Source organism: Muntiacus reevesi, chromosome 17 (genome assembly GCF_963930625.1).
Source record: "Muntiacus reevesi chromosome 17, mMunRee1.1, whole genome shotgun sequence".
Lineage (NCBI taxonomy): Eukaryota > Metazoa > Chordata > Mammalia > Artiodactyla > Cervidae > Muntiacus > Muntiacus reevesi.
In genome coordinates, this window is record NC_089265.1 from 34034749 (window position 1) to 34061253 (window position 26505).

General features: G+C 36.2%; 1 protein-coding gene across 7 annotated transcripts in view; it reads left to right on the forward strand.

Annotated features, from left to right (window-relative positions):
- PTPRD (protein tyrosine phosphatase receptor type D) overlaps positions 1 to 26505 on the forward strand; it is a 541703-nt gene that overhangs the window by 328996 nt on the left and 186202 nt on the right. For all 7 annotated transcript variants that reach the window (XM_065907691.1, XM_065907693.1, XM_065907692.1 and 4 more), the window contains exons 7-12: positions 1 to 243; positions 3000 to 3581; positions 17320 to 17453; positions 21409 to 21553; positions 24939 to 25244; positions 26138 to 26331. The exon at positions 1 to 243 is cut by the window's left edge and continues 27 nt beyond it. In XM_065907691.1, the coding sequence (XP_065763763.1) occupies positions 1 to 243; positions 3000 to 3581; positions 17320 to 17453; positions 21409 to 21553; positions 24939 to 25244; positions 26138 to 26331 (1604 nt within the window). The remainder of the gene's footprint in view (positions 244 to 2999; positions 3582 to 17319; positions 17454 to 21408; positions 21554 to 24938; positions 25245 to 26137; positions 26332 to 26505) is intronic.

Consider the following 26505-nt stretch of genomic DNA (forward strand, 5'->3'; position numbering starts at 1 on the left):
TCCCACCCACTAATCATGAGATCATGCCAGGTGGAAGTGTTAATATCACCTGTGTGGCTGTGGGGTCACCAATGCCTTATGTGAAGTGGATGTTGGGGGCAGAAGATCTGACACCTGAAGATGATATGCCAATAGGAAGAAATGTCCTAGAACTGAATGATGTAAGACAGTCAGCAAATTACACCTGTGTAGCTATGTCGACACTGGGTGTCATTGAAGCAATAGCACAGATCACTGTCAAAGGTATGCTCAGTAGTTCGTGCTTGGAGGATCTAGGTACCCTCACATCAACTGACTAATGCCTCTACAAAGTCTGTTCTTGGAATCCTAAAATGAATCAGTTCATTGGTCAGTGTTTCACATGTCATAGCCCAGTCTTATTTGTGGTATCATGTTAGATACACATATCTTCTAGGTAGGCAGATTCTCTCTTAAAAGTATTGACAAGCTAAGTCATGATAATTATCAAAATATTTAAGTGGTAGCCATGCTCAGGCACTAACAGGGCAGGATGAGGAATGCTCAACATGCTCAGCTGTAATGGTCTGGATGATGTGTACAGGTTTTATATTCATCCATAACCTTGAGAAGAGGTACATAACAGAAAAATTCAAGTAAGTGTTAATAAATGCTCAAAATCCCAGAAGACAAAAAAAAAAAAAAAAAATAGATTGAAATCAACATGGTCTAATAATAGATGCTTTAAATTTTTGATAGACCCTGCCATTAAAATGCAAAATGCAAGTGTGATTATATTCTGTTTTAGCTTCATCTCTCACCTTGTGTAGGTGAAGTGCTCAACAATTTTTTTTTTCTTGAAATAAGGGTACTGACTCTAACCAAAGAAATATATGCCTTGGTTACTTTTGAATCAAAGTAGGGGAAATGAATATGTGAGGGAACCAACTCTTTTTACACAGTATTTATATAATTTTAGAAAACTTTCCTAAAATGAGTCAGTATGAGAGTAACTTTAGATTCCTGCAAATGTCTGAAACTATTGCAAAATGAACACAAATTATCTTCCCCTTCTAGAAATTGTGACCCACCGCCCCAAAAAAATGGACCACACACATTGTAATCAGTGTCATACCTTTGACCAAATATACATACTTACTATATACCATATAAAATCAATAATGTGACATAAGAACAAGGTACACACTGTTTTCAATATTTCATCATTTAAAATATTAATAGTAATGTTTCATTACATATAATTACTGTACTAAGCATACTATTATAGACACAAAACCTGTACTGTATAATCAGCGTCACTTAGTGTAACTGAGAGTATCTGTTAAATATCAGTAAACACACACCTTTAATTAGCAATATTTTTACTTGCCTCAAGAATATAGAAAAGCATCTAGGGAAAATTCAGATTATCCGCTTTCTTGCAAAATGCCAGACCAGAATATTTAAACAAATGTCTTTTTATTATTATTTTCCATAAAATCCCTTGGCCAAATATTATCATTCCATGGTTCTTAGAGTCGTATGCAAATATTGAATCACCTTTCCCATACTAACCATGTCAGCTTTAAATATTTGAAGATTTACTAAAGACCTTCAAGAATGCAAAAGCAGGAGTCACATTAAACTAATATCTTGTTCAATTTCTTATCTTTGTTTTCCTGACTCTCGCTACTTCCCTACCCCCTCCTCCTCCAACATAAATAATAAAACATGAGGGTGAAACTTGATGGCAAAAAGTGAATTGAAACTAAAAGCACCTTAAAGAGAGAGAGGACTCATTTATTCAGGTGGTCATTTCTCAATGCTTGTTAAAAACCTGCTCAGGTCTAGACAGTGTTCTAGGTATTATTGGTGTAATAGTGATTAAGTACAAGTTTTTTATTCTTGAAGAGTTACCATTGTAAGGAGTGTTGTATTTTCTTTAAGTTGAAAAGGAAAGAAGAGTACTAAAGAATTGTTTATAGGAGTGTTACTTTCTGAGTTTTCTCTAAAAAAATCAGCTTGTGAAATTCTCCTGTCTTCCCTAATACCACTACCTTTTTGAATCACTGTCCAGGTGAGGTGCTTGACTATGAGGCCACCAACGTAGATGGCTTTTATTCTTAGTAGCATTTTGAGTTGTGCTTTTCTTCTTAAAAAAGGAACAAGATTTCTAAAATATGGATTTAATTGAAATGTTTTTAATGTAGCTGTAATATGATATTACTGATATTGGATATAGAATACATATTGTGACAATAAAATATTTTAAAAAGAGACGTGTGGATAGGCTTTAATTTAGTTACTTCAATATATTTTGAATATTAAGTAAAAAAGCATGAATTTTAAATTGATTAATTTGAAATTATTATTCTTTGTTACCTTAAAATTATTGGTTAGATAATTTATTTTAAAAATTATAATACTGTTGTCTGTGTCATACATCTTGAAAACAAAATGAATACTTTTATAGCAATTGAATACCCTTTCATTATATTTAAAATTTTGCTCTTTTCAATGTTTATTAGTATTTAGTTGTATCATTTTTTTGAAGCAAGAGTCTCATTGGCCAAGCTTTTGGTTACAATAATTGTAATAATTGGAACCACTGTTTTCTCAAGGTGACAGATACATTCTAAGAGCGTTACTGGATTAGCTCATTAATCTTTACCACAAACTCATGAAATACAGTTACCCAACTGTACAATTCCAGTAATACATTTTTTCCTATTTTTCACATGAGAAAACTAAAGCAAACTGAAATTAAGCAATGTATCCAGAATCTCATAGATAATAAGTGGTGAATTTCGTTATCGGCCCAAAAATGCAATGCTATACAATCCACTTCTCGTCATCTGGGGTTTGTCACCTACGCATGTCTTACTGTACATCCTGACCACTTAGATAAGTGTACTTTGCTGTGATTTCACCTAGTTAAGTCTTCGCTAGATACATAACCCCATCACTCTAATACTAGAGTTACGGAATCTTGTGATACCTTGAAGAGGGTGGGTGTTCACGGCCCTCTTTTCCCCCTCAAGCCTTACCCAGACCTCCGGGAACTCCCGTCGTGACCGAGAGCACAGCTACAAGCATCACCCTGACTTGGGACTCCGGCAACCCTGAGCCTGTCTCCTACTACATCATTCAGCATAAGCCTAAAAACTCTGAGGAACCTTACAAAGAAATTGACGGAGTGGCGACGACACGCTACAGTGTCGCCGGCCTGAGCCCCTACTCGGATTACGAGTTCAGGGTGGTCGCGGTCAACAACATCGGCCGGGGGCCCCCCAGCGAGCCCGTGCTGACGCAGACCTCGGAGCAAGCCCCGTCCAGCGCCCCGCGGGACGTCCAGGCGCGGATGTTGAGCTCCACCACCATTCTGGTACAGTGGAAGGAGCCTGAAGAGCCCAACGGGCAGATCCAGGGATACAGAGTTTACTATACGATGGATCCCACTCAGCATGTCAGCAACTGGATGAAGCACAACGTGGCTGACAGCCAGATCACCACTATAGGCAACCTGGTGCCCCAGAAGACGTACTCTGTCAAAGTGCTGGCCTTTACCTCCATTGGAGACGGTCCTCTTTCAAGTGATATTCAAGTCATTACTCAGACAGGAGGTAGGTCTGGTTCTGAATGGGGAGTGGGGTGGAGGAGACGAGTTGGTGCTAAGAAATGACAGGGGCAAAAACAAAGAACAAAGATAGTAGAAGTTTTAGTTTTTGAGATTTGGAGTTTCTAAGTAAGGCGTTCAGGCATGTGAAAAGGAACAGGCATGGATACTGAAAGACTATAAATAATAAAGTCCTTTGAAAAGAGGATGTATTTAACATCTTTTTTTTTTAATTGAAATATGGTTGCTGTACAATATTGCATAGGTTTCAAGTGTACCATATAGTGATTCACAATTTTTAAAGGTAATGCTCCATTTATGGTTATTATAAAATAGTGGCTAAATATTCCCCATGTTGTGCAATATATCTTTATAGCTTATACCTAATAGTCTGTAACTGTTTCTCTTCTACCCCTATATGTAGCATCCTTTCTTTTTGTATCCAAATGACTTGAAGACTTTCTGCAGGAGATGAATGAATGCATCCACCGTGCAGCATTTAGAGAACAGAAGAACCGTGCCTCTTTATATTAGCAACTCTGATAGAATAGTACCAAAATTTAGCTTTGTTGATTTTTGTTATGGTCTCTTTTGTTTCTTTTGCATTTATTTCTACCCTAATTTTTAACATTTCTTTCCTTCTACTGACCCTGGGGTTCTTCATTTCTTCCTTCTCTAGTTGCTTTAGGTGTAGAGTTAGGTTATTTATTTGACTTTTTTCTTGTTTCTTGAGGTAAGCCTGTATTGCTATGAACCTTCCCCTTAGCACTGCTTTTACAGTGTCCCATAGGTTTGGGTTGTTGTGTTTTCATTTTCATTCGTTTCTATGCATATTTTGATTTCTTTTTTGAGTTTTTCTATGATTTGTTGGTTATTCAGAAGCATGTTATTTAGCCTCCATATGTTGGAATTTTTTAAAGTTTTTTTTTTTCCTGTAATTGAGATCTAATCTTACTGCATTGTGGTCAGAAAAGATGACTGGAATGATTTCAGTTTTTTTGACTTTACCAAGGCTCAATTTATGGCCCAGGATGTGATCTATTCTGGAGAAGGTTCCATGTGCACTTGAGAAAAAGGTGAAATTGATTATTTTGGGGTGAAATATCCTATAGATATCAGTTAGGTCTAGCTGGCCCATTGGGTCATTTAAAGTTTGTGTTTCCTTGTTAACTTTCTGTTTAGTTGATCTATCCATAGGTGTGAGCGGGGTATTAAAGTCTCCCACTATTATTATGTTATTGTTAATTTCCCCTTTTATTCTTGTTAGCATTTGCCTTACATATTGTGGTGCTCCTATGTTGGGTGCATATATATTTATAATTGTTATATCTTCTTCTTGGATTGATCCTTTCATTTAATCTGTAGAGGAGTGGATAATTCAAGATAAAGTTAAAACTAAAACCATTTGTCAGGAGGCCTTGGATATTTAATTGGCTTATAGTTGCCAGGAAACAGCTTGCTTAAAAATTAACATTCTGTTAATGTTTTTCATTGTTTTTCTTTGTATGGGCTCACAGGTAAAGACAGTTACTAATATCTGAGATCAATCTTTGGGGCCTTATTCACCCATTTTACTGGATGTTAGAGCAGACACCAATGATTTTATGAAGAAAAACTTGGTCCTTCTAGTAGTTTTATTTTTATAAGAGGATATCAGATTTCTGTGGTCTCAGATTCAAATTGATCAGTTCGTCATGGGATGAGTTTTGCCTGGGACATCTCAAGGGCAGAGGAGTCTGGTGGGCTACAGTCCAAATGGTTGGACCTAACTGAGCATGCACACACATACAGGGGAATAAACCACAGTGGGTTTCTTTTTAGGTTTACTCTTAAATATCTGAGAGCTGTTCATGTGGCTATTTATTGTGTTGGAGTCTCTTAAACTTGTATTGGGGCTTCCTGGTGGCTCAGATGGTAAAGAATCTGCCTGCAATGCGGGAGATCTGGGTTCAATCCCTGGGTCAGGAAGATCTCCTGGAGAAGGAAATGGCAACCCACTCCAGTATTCTTGCCTGGAGAACCCCATGGACAAAGACACCGGAGGGCTACAATCCATGGGATCGCAAAGAGTTGGACACAACTGAGTGACTGACGCTTTCAAACCTACATTAATCTGTGATCGTCTTGGCAGTATGCCATTGGTTTGTTCTAAGAATTCACATATGAACCATATAATTGGAGATCGTGTCTATAATCTGTAGTCATAGCTCATGGGTTGTCCTGAGAATGAATTAATACATTTTCTCAGCTGTCAAAACTCGATAAACTTATGTTTAACCATTGACTTGTTTTTATGCTGTGGACTTTCTGAATCTTATGGCCAACATTCACCTTGGCTACTAGAAATCTAGTATGTTTATAGCTCTCCTACCTTTATTTTCATACTGTTATTTGGTTCTTATTGGTTTGTTCATGGATTTATCACTTAAATATCAAAAAGATAACTGCAGAAGTGTTTTATCACAATTATGCTAAAAATCATCCATATATCTTCTCAATTTGACTTTTTCTGTATTCACAGTTCTCCTGTGTTTATTATGTTAATATGCATGAAAGTATTATAGAGTAAGTTTTTCATAAGTTTATCATTGAAAAATGTAGAAATCAGTGAATCTCATTCTTTTTCGTGACTGAAAATAGTCAACTGTTGGAATTATTTTTTATTATGCTATTCTAGCAGCTAACTAACCATTAAAGATATAAGAAAGTATATAGAAAGAGTATGTACCTATACTCCAGTTCTAGATTTTTAGATTTTTCAACTTTTATACTGTAAGAAACTCTGATTTTAGAGTAATGGAACCAAGGTTTGAATCCATAAGTTCCATTTTTAGCTCTATAAGCTTTGAGAAGTTACTTCATCTCTCTGAACTTCAGTTTTCTCATCTAAAGTAATAACCCCTTATAGAGTTTAGGGGTAGTAGTTTTTGTTATTTTTTCTTAATTTTCCTAAGGCTGCTATACAAAATGCTGCTTCCTGGGTGGCTGAAACAACAAAATTGGATCACCTTTTGTTGCAGTGACTAGAAGTTTGAGAACCAAGTGTCAGCAGGCTTGGTTCTCTCTGAGACCTGTGAGGGAGGCCCTGGGGCTCACTCCTAGCTTTTGCTGGTTTGTTGGTAATCTTGGCTATTCCTCAGCTTGTAGAAGCATCACTGTGATTTCTGCCTACATTGTTCATGGCCTTCTCCCTGGGTGCATGTTTCTCTGTCCAATTTTCCCTTTTTGGTAAGGCATCCATCATAATGGATTAGGGCCCAACCTAATGATACCTTCTAACCCTGGTAATGACTAATTACATCTAATATACTGACTAATTATATCTGCAGTAATTTTATTTCCAAATAAGGTCACTTAATAAGATTCTTGGTATTAGGAATTCAACATATGAATTTTTGTGGGAGACTCTTCAACCCGTAACAAGACTATCAATTAGATAATGGACAGAAATATTTTATAACTTCAGTTGTATATAATCATCATCATCACCATAACTAGCATGCTGGGCAGTCTACTTCTGGGTGTATTAATTCTTCCTACTCATTTAGATAGATGTGGAATTATCTCAAGTAAATTGAGGATCAGTAAAGGTAAAAAGATTCAGTAACTTCCTTTGGGTCATAGGTTATTAACTGGACACTCTAGATTCTTTTAAGCACCATTATCTTTTCTGTTACTTTTCAGAATTTTTATTTGGTCTTGGGGTATAGCTGATTGAGAAACAATGTTGTGATAGTTTTAGGTGAGTGGTGAAGGAGCTCAGCCATACCTGCACATGGATCCATTCTCCCCCAGACTCCCCTGCCGTCCAGGCTGCCACATAGCAGTGAGCGGTTTCATGTGCTATGCAGTGTGTGCCTGTCGGTTACCCATTTTAAACACAGCAGTGAGTTCATGTCCATCCCAAGCTCCCTAACTGTCCCCGCCCCGCTTCCTTACCCCTGTCAGCCGTCGGCTTGTTCTCCAACTCTGAGTCTGTTTCTGTTTTATCAATTCATTTTCATTTATTCTTTTTAGGTTCCATGTATAAGGAATGTCTTATGATATTTCTCCTTCTCTGTCTCACTTACTTCACGTAGTAGGACCTTCTCTAGGTTCATGCATGTTGCTATACATGGAATTATTTCATTCTTTTTATTGGCTGGTTATATTCCATTGTATATATGTACCATGTCTCTTTATCCATTCCTCTGTCAATGGACTTTCGGTTGCTTCCATGTCTTGGATATTGGGTATTGTAAACAGTGCTGCAGTGAACACTGGTGTGCATGTATCTGTCTGGATCTTGTTTTTCTCCAGATACAGGCCCAGGAGTGGGATCGCAGGGCCATATGGAAGCTCTCTTTTTAATTTGTTAAGAAAACTCCATACCATTGCTGTACCAATGTATATTCTACCAACAGTATGGGAGGGTTCCCTTTTCTCCACACCTTCCCCTGGCATTTATTGTTTGTGGATTTTTTCATGGTAGCCATTCTGGCTGCTGTGAGGTGATATCTCATTGTGGTTCTGGCTTGCATTTCTCTAATAATTAGCAACATGGAACACCTTCTCATGTGCCTGTTGGCCATCTGTATTCTTCTTTGAAGAAATGTTTATTTAGGTCCTCTGCCCATTTTGAGTGGGTTGTTTTGATACTGTTAAGCGTCATGAACTATTTGTCAATTTTAGAGACTAGTTCCTTATTCCTTATCCTAATACCAGCTGGTGGGTTGTCTTTTTGTTTTCTTTTTTGTTTCCTTTGCTGAAGCACCATTGTCTTTTAAATTAATAATTTAAAAATGTCTTATTTTTTTGGTTCCTACTAGGTTTTTGAACAGAGGCAGGAAATACAGGGTTTATATATTGTATCCAAGAATTAAGTATGATTTACTTCTGAAATACTTGCAGTAGCTATTTGATTATCCCAGTACAGAGGTACACTAAACAGTTTAGATAGGAAAGAAATATATTTATCTAAAAGAAATAGAAGGAATGCCTTTTTAATAAAAGGTTATTATACTTGATCACTACATCTAGTTCTTAATTTTCTAATGACAAATTTTAGCATGAATATCAAAGTATTTCATTTTTCTTATGACAGGAAGATTTAGCTAAGAAACCAAATAGTTTCTGAAACTAAATTCAACCAAAACATAAGAATCTTTGAGAATCATGAATATCCTTATCTTAAGAACATGGAATGGCAGATGGTAATGCTTTCATTCATAATTTAATGAAAGATATAGAACTGGTGTTTCAATAGACCATATTTTGATTTTCTGTATTACCAGGGGACATAATGTAACATAAATCATTGCTGAGTGAAGGTAATATTGTGACAGGAGCAATTGAGTTAATGTGATCCAGGGACTCTGTACCTTAAAAAAAATCTAGATGAATGGGTCACAGGTGCATTAGAGTAGCTGTTATCTATTTCTGTTTAACTTTTTTTTTTTTACATTAAGGTATTTCCAAGAACCTTCCATAATAGTTGTTATTTTAATACCCATTGATTGAGAAGATATATAATGACATGATGACTTGTGCCTGCCAAGATCAATAGGCTAAGAAAACCTTCCAAAATGGCACAATGATTTGATCTGTTCTCCAGACTTAATTAACAAAGGCCATTTGATGTTAGTGGACACCTGCCAAATACAATGATGTTAGCTCTGATATAATTAATGCTGAGATGCTCTTGATTATCTAATTCATAGAACCACTGCTCAGCAAACATAAAACCATTATAAAATATTATTTTAGTTAGGTTATATAAAATTTAACTTTATGATTATTCTCACTAATATTTTGTCTTTTCCAAACCTACAAAAATTAATGGGTCATTAATATATCTATATGAGCTTCTCAAATATATTTTAATTTTGTATCCAGAGAGATATATATTGTATGTCTACTTAATCTGAAAGGTACATTCATTATGTTACCTATAGTTGCCTGACAGTAATATTCCTGTTTTTTGTTTAAAATCAGATTCTGCAGAAACGGTGTTTAGAAATAAAGTGAGCTTAAGACAGACATTATTACTTTTGATTTTTTCTAAGATTACTGTCATACTTATTGATATAAATGGAATTGATGTAAATTCGTGACTTCTAGTAATATAGACAATCAAAATATCTATTGTTGTTGTTCAGTCACTTAGTCGTGTCTGACTCTTTGCGACCCCATGGATTGCAGCACACCAGACTTTCCTGTTCTTCACCATCTCCCAGCACTTGCTCAAACTCATGTCCATTGAGTCAGTGATGCCATCCAACCATCTCATCCTCTGTCATCCCCATCTCCTCCTGCCTTCAATCTTGCCCAGCATCAGGGTCTTTTATAATGAGTCAGCTCTTTGTATCAGGTGGCCAAACTGTTGGAGCTTGAACTTCAGCATCAGTCTTTCCAATAAATATTCTGGGTTGATTTCCTTTAGGATTAACTGGTTTGACCTCCTTTTAGTCCAGGGGACTTTCAAGAGTCTTCTCTAACACCACAGGTCAGAAGCATCAGTTATTCCATGCTCAACCTTCTTTATGGGCAGCTCTCAAATCTGTACATGACTGCTGTCAAAACCATAGCTTTGACTGTAACTACGCGGACCTTTGTCGGCAAAGTAATGTCTCTGCTTTTTAATAAGCTGTCCAGGTTTATCATAGCTTTTCTCCCAAGGAGCAAGCATATTTTAATTTCATGGCTCTAGTCACCATCTACAGTGATTTTCGAGCCCAAGAAAATAAAATCTGTCACTGTTTTCATTGTTTCCCCCTCTATTTGGCCATGAAATGATGGGACCAAATGCCATCATCTTAGTTTTCTGAATGTTGAGTTTTAAGAAAGCTTTTTCACTCTCCTCTTTCACTTTCATCAAGAGGCTCTTTAGTTCCTCTTTGCTTTCTGCCATCAGGGTGGTATCATTACAAATCTGAGGTAGTTGATATGTCTCCCAGAAATCTTGATTCCAGCTTGTGCTTCATCCAGCCCAGCATTTTGCATGATGTACTCTGCATAGAAGTTAAATAAGCAGGGTGACAATATACAGCCTTGACGTACTCCTTTCCCAATTTGGAACCAGTTCCTTGTTCCATGTCTGGTTCTAACTGTTCCTTTTTGGCCTGTATACAAGTTTCTCAGGAGGAAGGTAAAGTATAAAGTAGTCTGGTATTCCCATCTCTTTAAGAATTTTCCACAGTTTGTTTTGATTCACAAAGTCAAAGGCTTTAGTGTTTCAATGAAGTAGAAATGTTTTTTTTTCCCTCTAATTCTGTTGCTTTTTCCATGATTCATTGTATGTTGGCAATTTAACCTCTGTTTTCTCTGCCCTTCTAAATCCATCTTGAACATCTGGAAGTTCTCGATTCATGTACTGTTGAAGCCTCGCTTGGAGGATTTTGAGCATTAGCTTGCTAGCCTGTGAAATGAGTGCAATAGTGTGGTAGTTAGAACACTCTTTGGCATTGTCTTTCTTTGGGATTAGAATGAAAACTGACCTTTTCCAGTTCTGTGGCCACTGCTGAGTCTTCCAGATTTGCTCGCATTTTAAGTATAGCACTTTCACAGCATCATCTTTTAGGATTTGAAATAGCTCAGCTGGAATCCCATCTCCACCACTTGCTTTGTTTGTAGTGATGCTTCCTATGGCCCACTTGACTTTACACTCCAGGATGTCTGACTCTAGGTGTGTGATCACATCATCGTGGTTATCCAGGTCATTAAGATCTTTTTTGTTTAGTTTTTCTGTGAATTCTTGCCACCTCCTCTTAATATCTTCTTCTTCTGTTAAGACCATACCGTTTCTTTCCTTCATTGTGTTCATTTTTCATGAAATGTTCCCTTGGTATCTCTAATTTTCTTGCAAAGTTCTCTTGTCTTTTTCAATTCTATTGTTTTCCTGTCTTTGCATTGTTTACTTAGGAAGGCTTTCTTATCTCTCCTTGCTCTTCTTTTGAATTCTGAATTCAGATGGGTATATCTTTCTTTTTCTCATTTGCCTTTTGCTTCTCTTCTTTTCTCAGCTATTTGTAAGTTCCTCAGACAACCTTTGCCTTTTTGTGTATCTTTTTCTTGGGTATCTGTTTATAGTCAGTAATATATTCCCTTAATTAAGAATATTAGTGCAGATGAAACTATCACATAATCTTTAAATGATTTTAAATATTTAAAAGTTTTGGTTAAAATGATTATTTTCTAAATGTATGGATTAATCATCCAGAGTTTCCATAGCTTTAATTCTGGCATTATAATTACTTGTGTCTATTTCACCTTGGAAATACGTGGACCGCATGGTCATTGACAAAGGAAGTATTTACGTTATGTTAGAAAAAAACTCTCTGCTATGGAAAAACACCTTTGGAAAAGATGTCTGTTATAGTTTTCTCATGTACGTAATTATATAAGGATGTAGGAAAACTATATTTTACAAAAGAAGTACAAATAAAACTCTTCTAAAGAAATGTAATAAATTAACATCTTAAACCTGTGCACTGAAATAAATATTGTATGTTGTTCATGCTAATGGGACAATCCTAAAACTGTTAAATCCTAATGCATGTCTTTTTTCTGAACTTTCTTTAGAAAACACGTCTGACCTCTAATTCTTCTATGCATTCAATAGATTCTTGGAGAAAGTACTGATTTTTATGTGCAGACCTTAATAGTATAGGTCTTTGAAAGGAAAATAATTATATGCATTTACTAAGTATTAATGAGTGGTATCAACTTTAAACATTTTGAAGAAGCAAAATTGTTATAGAACTATGACATTTTAGAGACTTTGTGCTTTAGATTTCCAGAATTTTTAAATCTTTCATTACTATTAAATATATATCTACAAGTCAATATTTTTAAAAAAAAAGTCAATAGAGAGAAATTAGAAAAGACTGATTTCCAATAACAAAAATTTAAATGCTTTTTCTAAGTTGTTTTAGCAGTGTGTAAAGGAGCTATGGCTGTAAATACAACTGTAATAAAATTTAACTTTTTCTTATTGATGTTTAATGACAGTTGAGAGCAAGATTTATGCAGGTGCTTGTGTATTAAGTACTACTTTTGTCAATAATATATCTGTAGCACTTACAAATCACACTCTTTGTTTGAATTTGGTTTTGTTTTACTACCACTATAATTCTGGCTGTTGTTTTTATTGTTTTTGTTACCATTTATCAATATGCTAGATACCCACATTTAAAAATATGTACCTTATTAGAGCACTAGCTATTTTAACAATAAGGTATTTGGGTTTAAAAAAATTTTTTTTTGTCTCTTTGGTACATGTCATATTTATACTATGGTGAGGTAAAATTGTTTTTTAGCCAGCTTGTATGTGTGCTAACCTGTTTCTCTTCTAAAATCTACTGAAATTTGATTTCTTCTAATTATCAAAGTTTAAATGTCATGCAGATTTCCTTTTCACTTCTTATTCATTCTCCATTCTCTTTGAGTTGCCTTCAGATATTTGTATGGAGTTTAATTGTATTACTATGCAAATATTTTACATTTCTCAATGGGTTATAATCTTATTTTAGGAAATTGATAACTCATATTTATATTTCTTTGTGGACATTAAATAAGCAATTAAGTAGAAGGATATAACAGCACCACTTCATCAAATATAAGGGTTTCTTAAATAGAATTTTAAAGAAAAACTATTTCTACATTCTTTTTCTTTTTCCACAAGTATATTTTTTTGGTGTCTGGTCACAGTTATTGCATTTACATTTCTGGGTGAGTTTTGTTGTTGTTGTTCTTCTTCTTCCATACGTTTTCCAGAATCTTAGATTTTCCCATAAAATGAAACTTAGGTTCATTAGTGAGAGAAATGGCACAAAATAGGAAAGTTCTTAATAGAATAAAAATTAAATGTACATAGTCTAACATGAAGTAAATGAGATAAAACAATGTTGGTAAGTTTGAGGTGTAAACATAGTGAGAGTATTTTATATATATATACTTAGAGAGAGAGAGAGAGGGAAAAGGGGAGAGGTAGGGAGACGGTAAGGGAAGGAGAGAAAGAGGGAAAAGGGGTATGGAAGAAGACAAATATAAATGTTAATAGAGCCTTCGTAGCATCGTATTTGGTGTAAAATTCTGACAGATGATGAAATTTCCCCTGTATCTCCAAGTGGCACAGACAAAATAAATATGACAGTTGGGAGTCCACTAAAGTGTTTTCTTCTAAACATATATTATAATCATTAGGACTAATTTGGGGAATATGTAAATAAATACATTAATATCATAGCTTTTTTTTTTCTTTGAAGCCTCAGCTTCAGTATGGATGCTTCAGCACTGACTAAATGATGCTGAGGAAGCAATATCTTTAGGTGAACCCTCAGTTCCCTGGTGGCTCAGACAGTGAAGAATCTGCCTGCAGTGCAGGAGACCTGGTTCAATTCCTGAGTTGGGAGGATCCCCTGGAGAAGGGATAGGCTACCCACTCCAGTGTTCTTGCCTAGAGAATTCGAGAGAGAGAGGAGCTTGGAAGGCTGCAGTCCATAGATTTGCAAAGAGTCAGATAGGATTGAGCGACTGTCACTTGCTCCATTCCCAAGAAAGTCTGAGTAGTCTCATCCATAAGACACACGTGGGCACAGAGCCTGATATAATAAAAAGATCTTTTAAGCCCTGGTCCATATGCTAGATTTTGTCTGTGAACATCTTTTGCCCAATACAGTGTTTTTCATTTCATTTCAACTATTTGTTTATTTAAAATTATAAAGAAGTTGAAAGATTTTACCTAGAAGATTGATTATCAACTTCTGTTGAAATGTCAGAAGCTTGGGCAAGGCTGAACCCACATCCCACAAGGCAGCAGTCTACTGGCTCAGAGCATCACTGACTCCTGGTGGCCCAGGCACTCTCCCGTGACCCCAGGTCGACTATGGCCTCCTCATCTGCCTGGCATTTCTAGGCACTGGTGTTTCTACTACAAGTTTGCAATCTAATAAATCGTCTGCCAGCCCACTTCAAAAGAAGATGGTGAAAGCAGAGGAGAACCTCATTGTATTATGTAGCAGAGGAGGACAACCTCATTGTATTATTTAAAATGTCTCACTATCCAGTCGCGTGATCACTGCTTACTTACTTTGTACAAGGATAAAATGAACATTTGCACCCTCTGAGACTTTGATGTAGCTATTTCATTATTTAGAAAGAGAAGGCTTTGAATAGAACCAAAGAGAATTAGGGGATTAAAGGAAGTGTATGGCACTAAACAAGGATGAAACATCGGGACCTACCAGGAATTTGTTTGAGACAAATTAAAAGCAAAAAAGTAAACAGTTTAAGTAAGAAAAAGTTAATTAGATTCCCACAATGTTTTCAGTCACTGTCACTCAATTTATTATTAGCGTTAGCAGGGAGGAAATATATAACCAGCATTTATTATCCTGAGAGCAGCCTTTCAGTACTGACTATGTTGTTAATTCTTGACAGTACTTTATTCGGTTTGGATTATGTCAGAAGTTATCACAAGGTGTTCTTCCCCAGACTTGTGGAAGTTGGAATAAAACTAGAGAAAAAGAAGTGACTGCATACATATGCATAGGCGTGTGTATTTTTAGATTGAGAAAACCTTTCATCGTCTGAATATTAGAATTCAAACATCATTCCCCCATCTGTCTGATCATTCTTGACTTCCATTGTTGCTCCTGCCTGTGATATTGGTATTCTCCTTTTAAAAATAATACATTTTCTCTTTGATTTGCTATTTGCCTGATTGTTTTCTCATTTCCCTCTGTTCTGCCTTCTCTTGCTCTTGATCTCTTTATCTTCTTTTGTCTCTACCTCTCACCTCAGTGTGAATGATTGTATTAGGTCACCTGTTGGGCAGGTACTTTAAAAAAATAGATATCCAGTTCAGAAAGTACATTCCTGGAGGCATCAAATTAATGAGTATCTCAAAACCTGTGGTACAACAGGGGAGAAAAGATTAATTAGAAATAGGAATCACTGATTATTGGTGGCCCTACACATCAGTCCAGCAATGAATGTGTGCACTTGTTCACACACACACACTCACAGGTTAATAGGCCAGATGAGGAATAAAATGATAATTAGGGATCCCAGAAACCACTGTAAGTCCTTTTAAACTTGAATCTCTCTTTCAAACAAAAGGCAGTTTTTTAGTCATACTGCAGAGAGATGACTACAGAAAGAAAAGGAAGCATTACATTTTATATTTCTGACTTTCTTTCTGAAAATGATACTTTAATTATTGTTTAAGAAATTGATGTCATACATCAGCTACAAGTTACGTTGTTTGTACATATTTTTGAATGCTTACACTCATTTGCCAAAAATACTTGAGGTGTTCTTTTCTCCTCTGGTGTGGAGTATTATCCTAGTCTTTTTTTTTTTTTTAATTTAAATATACACACAATTCTCATGTGAACTTGTGGGCATACGGACATATATTCAGGTATGGCACTTTGAAACATACCATAATATGAGGAGCAATGATCAAAATATTTAATGGCCACCAAGAAATGGGCACCAGCCAGAGTAGACATTGGGCAAGAACAACGTAAGTAAGGGTAATTGTGCCACTGATGCTCTGAAGTGCGTTAGCCTTGTATATAAGGGGTGGAGGACCTCGTGGGATTAGGTGCTAACTAGGAGGTTGGTGTTAGTAAAATTTATTCTAATTCAACATTTGGGTAAGGTGTTTTCAACTAGATCCAGTTCTTGATTTCATCTTATATATAGCTGTTCCAAATTGTCTATTGCATGGATTACATGACCAAGGTACAAATTATAGATGACCTCTATTAAATTCCTATGAAAGTGAAAGTGTTAGTCGCTCAGTCATGTCCGATTCTTTGTGAGCCCATGGACTGTAGCTTACCACGCTTCTATGTCCATGGAGTTCTCCAGGCAAGAATATTGAAGTGGGTCGCCATTCTCTTCTCCAGGGGAACAGCTCAACCCAGGGATCAAACCCTGGTCTCCCGTATTGCTAGCAGATTCTTTACTGTCTGAGCCACCAGGGAAACCTGTATTAAATTCATATAGTTGTGATTATAAGTGTAGTCTATACACTTTTTAAATTGTGCAGTCATTTAACTCTTTCTCACTTGGGACAAAATTAAATTTATATTGGGTCTAGTGTATTAACTCATGTAAACTCATTTAGAGGTTAGAAAGAATTGTTAATGTTAGGTTTTTAAATTCTCTTTATTTTCATCTGTTTAAAAACGGGTTGGTAACAAACAATACTAATGATTATGCTTGACTATAGATTTTGCTAATGGAGTGAAGGTGAGATTTTATAAACCTAATTGGAAATTGTTTTGAAAGTAAACTATAGTACTAAAAAGAAAGTTCCTCCTCAGTTGTAAAATAGCAATAGCTTTTATGTATTTAACATTTGATGTGATTTAGGCAATATTCATTCCAAGTGCTTTATATAAATCATGTTTATTGCTTACAGCAATATCATCACATTTATTGCTTATAACAATATTACAGTAAATATTAACCTTTAAGTTGAATTCAGAAACTGATATATTTACATTTGCTAATTTCACATCTTACATATATATTAAACCACTCAAGAATAAGGACAATATTCATAACATTGTCCGTATCCCTTAAAGGAGAAAAAGTGGGCTTTGCATTCATAGGTTAAGCTGCACCATGTAGGAAATCTTACTGTCCACTAAACTAATACATGTGAACATTGAAAGGTTAAACAATTAATGCAAGAATTTCTGATTATTTCTGGTAACACTGAGCTTAATCCTTCACTTTCTTGTTTTTAGTCCCAGGGCAGCCACTGAATTTCAAGGCAGAACCTGAATCCGAAACAAGTATTTTGCTCTCTTGGACGCCTCCACGTTCAGACACCATCGCCAGCTATGAACTGGTCTACAAAGATGGGGAGCATGGGGAGGAGGTAAGACTGTGCTTCTCAGCTTGTCACCGTTCATGGCATCGAGACACGATTCTCACTCTGTGTACTTACCCAAGTTCCATTAAAAGGTCAGATATCGACTGAGGACCTTGGTGGAAAAGATTTATTTACAAAAAGAGAAAATTGACAAAAAAAATAAAATAAAAAAGAAAGGAGTATTTGGAGACTTGATGGGGGTAGGACAGCAGAGACAAAAAAATCAGCTATTGTCTCTAATGAATTTTTTTTTTTTAATTCGGGTTTCCAAGATACTTACAGAAGTATCGGGTTGTAAAAGAATATACGCCTTGAGATTTGGAGATTTCCTTTCTTTGTCTTCTCCATTAAAGTACTTAAGTCACAGTTAACACTTGACTAAGTGAGCGCCAAGGTTTTGGGTAGATGAATTTGTCCCAACTGGTTTCAGAGAAAAATGCCCCAGAGCAAATGTTCATTTGTATGCCATTGATTGTTTGATATGAGTGTGTATCTATCTATGTATCTGTATATTTATAGCTGTATCAGCCCTATAGACTTCCCAGGTGGTACTAGTGGTAAAGAACGCACCTGCCAATGCAGGAGACACAAGACATGTGGGTCCAATCCCTAGGTCGGGAAGATCTTCTGGAGCAAGCGATGGCAACCCACTGCAGAATTCTCTACTAGAGAATCCCCGTGGACAGAGGAGCCTGGAGGGCTACAGTCCGTAGGATTGCAAAGAATCAGATGCGAATCAACTTGGCACGCACACACACACGCATATATGCACACACATATAATTTGATTATGTTATGGAAATAAAGTATAGAAGGTTAGAAATTGTTAATAGTTACTAAAAAGAGAAATAAAATCAGAATAACATACATTTAAAGGTACTATAATAAGGGTTTCACATATATTAACTGAATCAGCCTCTATTATTAATCTGTTTCACATGTTAACAAAATGGATACACAGAAAAAAGTTGAAGTATTTGCCCAAAGCCTCATACTAGACAATTTCTAGAATCTGTTGTCTTGACTTCATGATACACTGGCCCGTGGGTATACTTTGAACAGATTCTAAAAATCACTATTAAGATACATCTAATATTTTCAGAATGGGAATATGTGATAATAATATATATTTTGTTTGTTATCATTAAACTCATTAGGGAACATCAGGACAAAAAAGTGTATAAAACTATATGTGAAAACTCAATTCACCAAGCCATTTTATTATATCTCTTAGCAGTCTTTGTCTTAAAAAAAGCCAACCTCACAAAGCAAAACAGCCCTGATTTCTAACTGACAGTACTTTTTTAAAAGACTCACATACTCAGGGAACTATTACCAATTGACTGGTAGCTCATCATTTTGAATGCTATACTAAGTTAATGTTATTAAACCTGCTTTATTACATCTCTGAAGTGAGCAGGTTCTAAGAGCAGTGCTTTTAGGTTTAGCTATCAAAGCCAATTCCAATTAATAACTCAAAACATTCTAGAACCAAAGCATTGATATAAGTACTCATGTTACAAATGTTGTAGTACAACATAAAATAGCATTAAATTATTTAAAGTCCTTGAGTTCAGTCGCTCAGTCGTGTCCGACTCTTTCCGACCCCATGAACCACAGCATGCCAGGGTTCCCTGTCCATCACCAACTCCCGGAGTCTACCCAAACCCAGGTCCATTGGATCGGTGATGCCACCCAACCATCTCATCCTCTGTCATCCCTTTCCCCTCCTGCCCTCAATCTTCCCAGCATCAGGGTCTTTTCAAATGAGTCAGCTCTTCACATCAGATGGCCAAAGTGTTGGAGCTTCAGCTTCAACATCAGTCCTTCCAGTGAACACCCAGGACTGATCTCCTTTAGGATGGACTGGTTGGATCTCCTTGCAGTCCAAGGGACTCTCAAGAGTCTTCTCCAACACCACAGTTCAAGAGCATCAATTCTTTGGCACTCAGCTTTCTTTATAGCCCAACTCTCACATCCATACATGACCACTGGAAAAACCATAGCCTTGACTAGACAAACCTTTGTGGACAAAGTAATGTCTCTGCTTTTTAATATGCTATCTACGTTGGTCATAACTTTCCTTCCAAGGAGTAAGTGTCTTTTAATTTCATGGCTGCAGTCGCCATCTGCAGTGATTTTAGAGCCCCCCAAAATAAAGTCATCCACTGTTTCCCCATCTGTTTGCCATGAAGTGATGGGACTGGATGCCATGATCTTAGTTTTCTGAATGTTGAGCTTTAAGCCGACTTTTTCACTCTTCTCTTTCACTTTCATCAAGAGGCTCTTTAGTTCTTCTTCACTTTCTGCCATAAGGGTGGTGTCATCTGCATATCTGAGGTTACTGATATTTCTCCCGGCAATCTTGATTCCAGCTTGTGCTTCCTCCAGCTCAGCGTTTCTCATGATGTACTCTGCATATAAGTTAAATAAGCAGGGTGACATTATACAGCCTTGACGTACTCCTTTTCCTATTTGGGACCAGTCTGTTGTTCCATGTCCAGTACTAACTGTTGATTCCTGACCTGCATACCCAATTAAAAATAAAAGCAGTTATGAGAGAGCTGGTCTTTTGGCAATGGTATGGGTACTTGATTTTTGGCATCCCTACTCTGCTTTGCAAATGTTTATTTAGGAAATGCCTTTTTTTCCCCTTATTATTTGGTAAGTCTAAAATTTGTGAATGCTTTTTTATTTGCAAGCTAGAACACCCTAAGGATGTTTTCTTTAGTTTTATATTTGAATTCCCCTTCACTGATTTCTGGTTTGTATGAATGCCAAGCACTGTTTAATAAAAAGCCTTATAAGATTATTGATGCCATTACAAGATTACATATTAGTGTGTTTTTTAAGATTTGCTACAGACTCATGTTCAATCTGAGATTGATTACCCATAGATAGCTATATTTTTGCTAAAATAGCAAAGGCAGATTTCAAACATGAAAATAAGAGTTACAACATTCAATTTAAAAAAAAAAAAAAACATTTCAGAAGCCCTTTATGTGGTCAGGTTATAGAAGAGTGTGGTTTCTTTTTCCTACCTGTAGGCACTATGATGCAGGGAGCTCAAATCTGGTGCTCTGTGACAACCTAGAGGAGTGGGATGGGGTGGGAGGAGGGAGGGAGGCTCAAGAGGGAGGGGACATACATCATGCCTATGGCTGACTCATGTGATGTAAGGCAGAAGCCAACACAATATGGGAAAGCAATTGCCCTCCAATTAAAAATAACTTAAAAATTAATTTTAAATCAACCTAGAGTAATGATTTGGTTTCATATACATTATCCAGCTTTCTTCAGTAACTAACAGCTGATTTTCATCCCTGCTGACCGTGGCAATTTCAGATCTCTTTTATGACACTGTCATGTAAACTGTATGCCAGTTTCCATTGTTATGTTACTTCTGGCCACATTTTCTTTGCCCATACTTGGGTTTCAGGCTGTCATGGGGAATGAGCTGGACATCTCTTCAGATGGACTATTGCGCACAGTTGCTGTCAGGAGTGGGTGTCACTTTCTATTCTGGAGTGTCACAACCACACACATGCCTTGAAGTTTAAATGCCTTGATGGGTGGTGGCCTGTCACTGCCCTTATCTGATGTATTTGAAACACTGTGTCATCATTAAATAGATCCTTGACTTCCTTTTTTCTAGCTGTCTTACTTGTAGAAACTTACCACTCCACTGTTCTTGCCTGGGAAATCCCATGGACAGAGGAACCTTCTTGGCTACAGTCCATGGGGTCACAGAAGCCTGGACACAGTTTAGCAACTAAAAAGCAACAATCTTCAATATGTGATTCCCTTAGTGGGGTCCTTGATACTCACTGTTGATTCTGTTTGTGACATTTTGATAACATTATAACCCTGATGACAGATATCTGATATTCTGGGCAGTGTGATAAAAATATATGCACAGATTTTAATGAAGATGATCAAGTTCCCTTGTTACATATCCACAGCAGCGGATCACCATTGAGCCAGGGACATCTTACAGACTGCAAGGGCTGAGACCAAACAGCTTGTACTACTTCCGTCTGGCAGCACGCTCTCCCCAAGGCCTGGGTGCTTCCACAGCTGAAATATCAGCCAGAACCATGCAGTCAAGTAGGTGTCTCTCTTTGCTTATTTTCTGCCCTTTTTTTTCACTAGGAAATGTTGCCGGCTTTTATCCTCACCAACAGACTTGCTAATTCATGTTCTTTTAATAGTTGGTAGTCTCTATATCAGCAAGTGTCCAGTTTTAGAGATTAGGGTACCAAGACCTTGGTTTTCATACTGGATCCAAATGACAGATCCCATTCTCTCACTCCTGGAATGGGAAATCATTTAGAGAAGTTAGGAAACCTCCTTGAGAAAAATGGGTAAAAGCGTTGCATCAGGCCCCAATTAATGAATTATAAAGTTGTAAAGCAAAATTCAAGTTGAGAACACTGCAAAATAATCAGAGGAGGGCTTAGTAAAGATAGCAAAAGACCAAACTTGCACCTTTTTTAAGGACACAGATTTTAACTTTGCTAATGACCAAGTCTTCATGTCACATATTTGTTCCTACTTTGTTGTTAACTTTGAAAGTAGTTCATGTGAAAATTTGAAACATTCACAGAAAATCTGTATTTGGACAAATTTAGGAACAATGGAATAATCACAAGTATACTGGCAATCCTAAATTGTATGTTGTTTGCTCAGGTTTCTTTTCATTTGGAGACTATTACTCTAAAGCATAGTTGTGTTTATCACAATGGAATTCATTGTGTCTGAGGAGGACTGCTCTGTATAATGTATTATATGCCAGGTTGTTTTTGATGGAAAGTCTGGTGGCTTATATAATACTACTGCTTGCTCTTTATTAATAAGTTTCTATAATTTATTAAACCATGTTTCTTGAACAGTATTTTGGCGTTTCCTTAGATTTTAAAAATATTTTATATTTTATATGTGATTTGTGATATAGTGACATAGATATGTACAAATGAATATATGGAATTTCATAAAGAGGATGTTCTGTTGACCTAAATTTTAGACCTATCAGAGAACATGAAATTTATAGAATTTAGAAACTGAGTTTCCTTTCATATAAGCAAGTCTTCCAGAATTTCATTTTCTATAGATAAATCTTTCAGTTTTTGATGATAAAATTCATAGTTTTCCTCAACATATGATCATTCATATGAAAAGTATTAGTATTCTGTTGCTTAATCCCTTACTGATTATAGCTTATTCCTGTAACATTCCCTTTCTTCTAAAACTCAAACATGTAAATCAGTGCAGTATTGTATGTCTCCTCTGAGTTCCAAGCAGGCTAATAAGTAATATTGCAGAAGATCACTCTTAAAATCAGACATTTAATTAACAGAAATATTTATATTTCTGTTTTATATTATATTTTGCATGTTTTTGTTTTTTTTTTACAAACGAGTTTTTTTGCATATATACACCTATGGATACATACATGCTTCTCTGGTGGCTCAAATGATAAAGAATCCGCCTGCATTGCGGAAGACCTGGGTTTGATCCCTGGGTTGGGAGGAACCCCTGGAGGGGGGCATAGCAACCTACTCCGGTATTCTTGCCTGGAGAAGCCCATAGACAGAGGAGCCTGGCGGGCTACAGTCCCTGGGGTCACAAAGAGTGGGACACGACTGAGCGACTAAACACACAACACAGCATATACACACATAGATACTTCCATACAGACAGAACACTTTTTGTAACCCCATCAAAAGCTTATCTGCGCTTTATTTTATTAGAGTTTCAAGTGGTGTTGCATATACTCTTGCAGAATAGGAGGTGTGAGGGTAGGAATGCAGTGAAAACCAAATCAGTTTTTTAAAAAGAATTACAAATGAGTCTTTGCTGTTACATGAACACCTCCATTTATTATGAATGATAGTGCATATGAAATAGTTTCATAATTTGAGATATAAGAACCTATAGTCAGAATCAATAAAAATGATGTTCTTGTGATTTTGCAAATCTTATACCAGATTTACGAGGCTGTTTCATGATAATCTTCTTTTTGTCTGTACAAAGATCTTTTCATTTTGATTGCCTATAATGAAGAACACAGACATGTAAATTAAGAAAGACTGATAATCGTCTATATAATCAGATATACCTGACACTACATATTATTAAGGTTCACAGAATGTAAAGAACTACTCAGACTGCATGTTCAAATACAAAAAAAAAAATAGAAATGTTTTACTCTTCAATCATATGTATTGTCTTATATATGCATATGTATTTACATATATCTTATCCAAATTCTTTGTGCTTCTTTAGGAATATATATTACTAACTTGAAAAATAACTTAAAATAGTAGTCACATTGTTCTTTCTTGCTTTTTTTCAAATAATGATATGTTTGATTTATTTGATGGAAAAGAATTACGCAGAAGGTGACTAGTTTATATTAGAATGGGCATTAAGAAAGGTTATCTTTTAACTGTCATGTAAATTCTACTTTATATGAATAGTTAATGTGCAAAATGGAAAGAGCTACATACAAAGTGGAAGATAAGTCATAGCTTTCCCAGATGGTTCTCAGGATTTTTTTAAACTTCTTTTTAATGGCTGTGTTATTGACATTTTGTAAGGGATAGATGATTTTTATTGATTTTATCGAAATTTGCTGGTGGGATCTAATTCTTCACTAGCAATGATATCCCAAGAAGAGTTATAATTTTTTTTAAAAAAGCTGGAAGCTGACATAGGGTAAGTACAAGTTACAGTCAGAATCAACCAGCCTGACATTTATCCTCGGGTAGGTAAACCTTGGACTGCATTTTCATCCTTTATCGATCTGCATGCTCACTGTATATGGGCTATGATCAGTGTTAGGCTAACACTTGTCATTAGAACTGGTCAGAATACTGATTTTCAGATAGTCAGAGGGAACCCTTTTATGTTTGTTGGGCTTTTATTTATTTCCCTTTTTAAAATTTTAATTGGCAGAAGGGCATCTAACAGTTATTGCCACTTTTCACACTGAAGAACTTTTTTGCAAATGAATACTGTATATGAATCAGAATGCAGTTCGGTAGCCAAAGCTTGAAATGGCATCTCTTAAACATCATCAGACTCTCATGTAACAAATCTTGTACTGTTTGCAGCTTTTTATGAAGTTCGATAGTCTGTAAAATAGGGCTGGGGAATACTGAGGGATTGTTTTAGAAGAAGAATTTAAATTGCAGGTAGGTAATTTTATTTGAGGCTCTGTTATCTTAAGATTTCATTTTCACATACTCCCCCCACCCATTATTTAACAATTCTTTTTGGTCATTTATTCATTTTTTGGTTTATTCATATTACTAAGCCAAGGTTCATAAATTTATCTTTAAAATTTTAAGTTTCAAAGTCTTATTTTCATTTTGTTGCCCTTCTTGTTCGTCTATTTATTTTCGCCTTTTCTTTTGTTTTATCATTTTTTTTTTTCCAACCACTCCTGTCCTTTCACTCAAACCCTCCTTTAACTCACTACCAAAATAAGAGCCGTCAGCTCCTCCTCAAGACATTAGTTGCACCAGTCCAAGTTCCACTAGTATTTTGGTAAGTTGGCAACCTCCACCAGTGGACAAACAGAATGGCATTATTACTGAATACTCCATCAAGTATACTGCAGTGGATGGAGAAGACGACAAACCTCACGAGATTTTGGGAATCCCTTCGGACACTACCAGATACCTTTTGGAACAGCTGGAAAAATGGACTGAATACCGGATCACTGTGACAGCCCACACTGATGTCGGCCCTGGCCCTGAGAGCTTGTCCGTGTTGATTCGAACCGATGAAGATGGTATGTTGCCTCTGCTCCATCAGTCCGCGCCCTTCTACCACGATCTTGCTCTGCTGTCTTTTGATAGGCTAACAGTAATGTGTTTTTTTCTGCTCATCTTTTTTTGACCCAGTGTCACTGTAACTTCAGCAATTTTTGCTAAAGACCTGTCTTTGCTACGGCCTAGGAATTTTTTTTTTTAATTTTTTAAATCTCAACACAGTCATTTGCTTCCTTTTTAAAGAACAGTTTGCTCCTGTGACCTTGCAATCCAGGCCCTTCTCTGTACCTCCATCTAATATCTTCTGCGTTTTTCTTGGCTTTTTGTAGTTGCTTCTTTTACATTTTGATGTTAACTTTTCAAAAGCGCCTTCTTATCTTCTTGTTGCCTTTTTGTCTTGAACATTTCAGAGACAGTGATGCTCAACACTCAGTTCTTGGCATCTGTTGTATGGAATACCTTTGATATGAGAAAAAAAAAAGAAGAAAATCCATATAATCAAGAATCTTTTTATTCTGCTAAAAAGAAACCTAAAAACACACACAGCAATCAGCAACCAGTTTTTGTTATTATTTCAATGCTACACTTCTTTGTGGTTTAATGCTTTGAACCTCAAAGCATCTTCCTTGGCTTTTGTACATTTTTTACATGTTTTTCTATTTCTCTGATACTCTTTTTTTCTTCCATTTTTTTTTCTTTTTTTTTTTTTGGCATCGGTCATGCTTTTTGATCTTTTCTTAAAAGATAGAGCAGATTGGTTGAGCATTTTCATGGGTTGAAAATGTTTGTATTCCACAAACAAACATGGTGGGTCTGCCCATTTTTTTTTTTTTTTAAACCTAAGTAAAGAAAATGCTCTGACTGGGTGGGACAAGTGCCTATAATTTTCTTTTATCCAATGATGTTGTTCCAGTTCCTAGTGGTCCTCCTCGCAAAGTCGAGGTAGAGGCTGTCAACTCAACATCTGTTAAAGTCTCGTGGCGCTCACCTGTGCCCAATAAACAGCATGGCCAGATAAGAGGATACCAGGTGCATTATGTGAGGATGGAAAATGGTGAGCCCAAGGGCCAGCCCATGCTGAAGGACGTCATGCTGGCTGACGCGCAGGTAAGCATCTGAAATTATATAGAAATATTTTTATAGGATACGTCTATTTTAGCCTGTATCTTAAAATGGACCCCATGTTCATTGTTTCTTTGACATTTTAAAATGTCTATACAAAATTCTGGATTTTTAAGAAAACTTGAAGGATAGTTGATTTTCAGTGTTGTGTTAATTTCT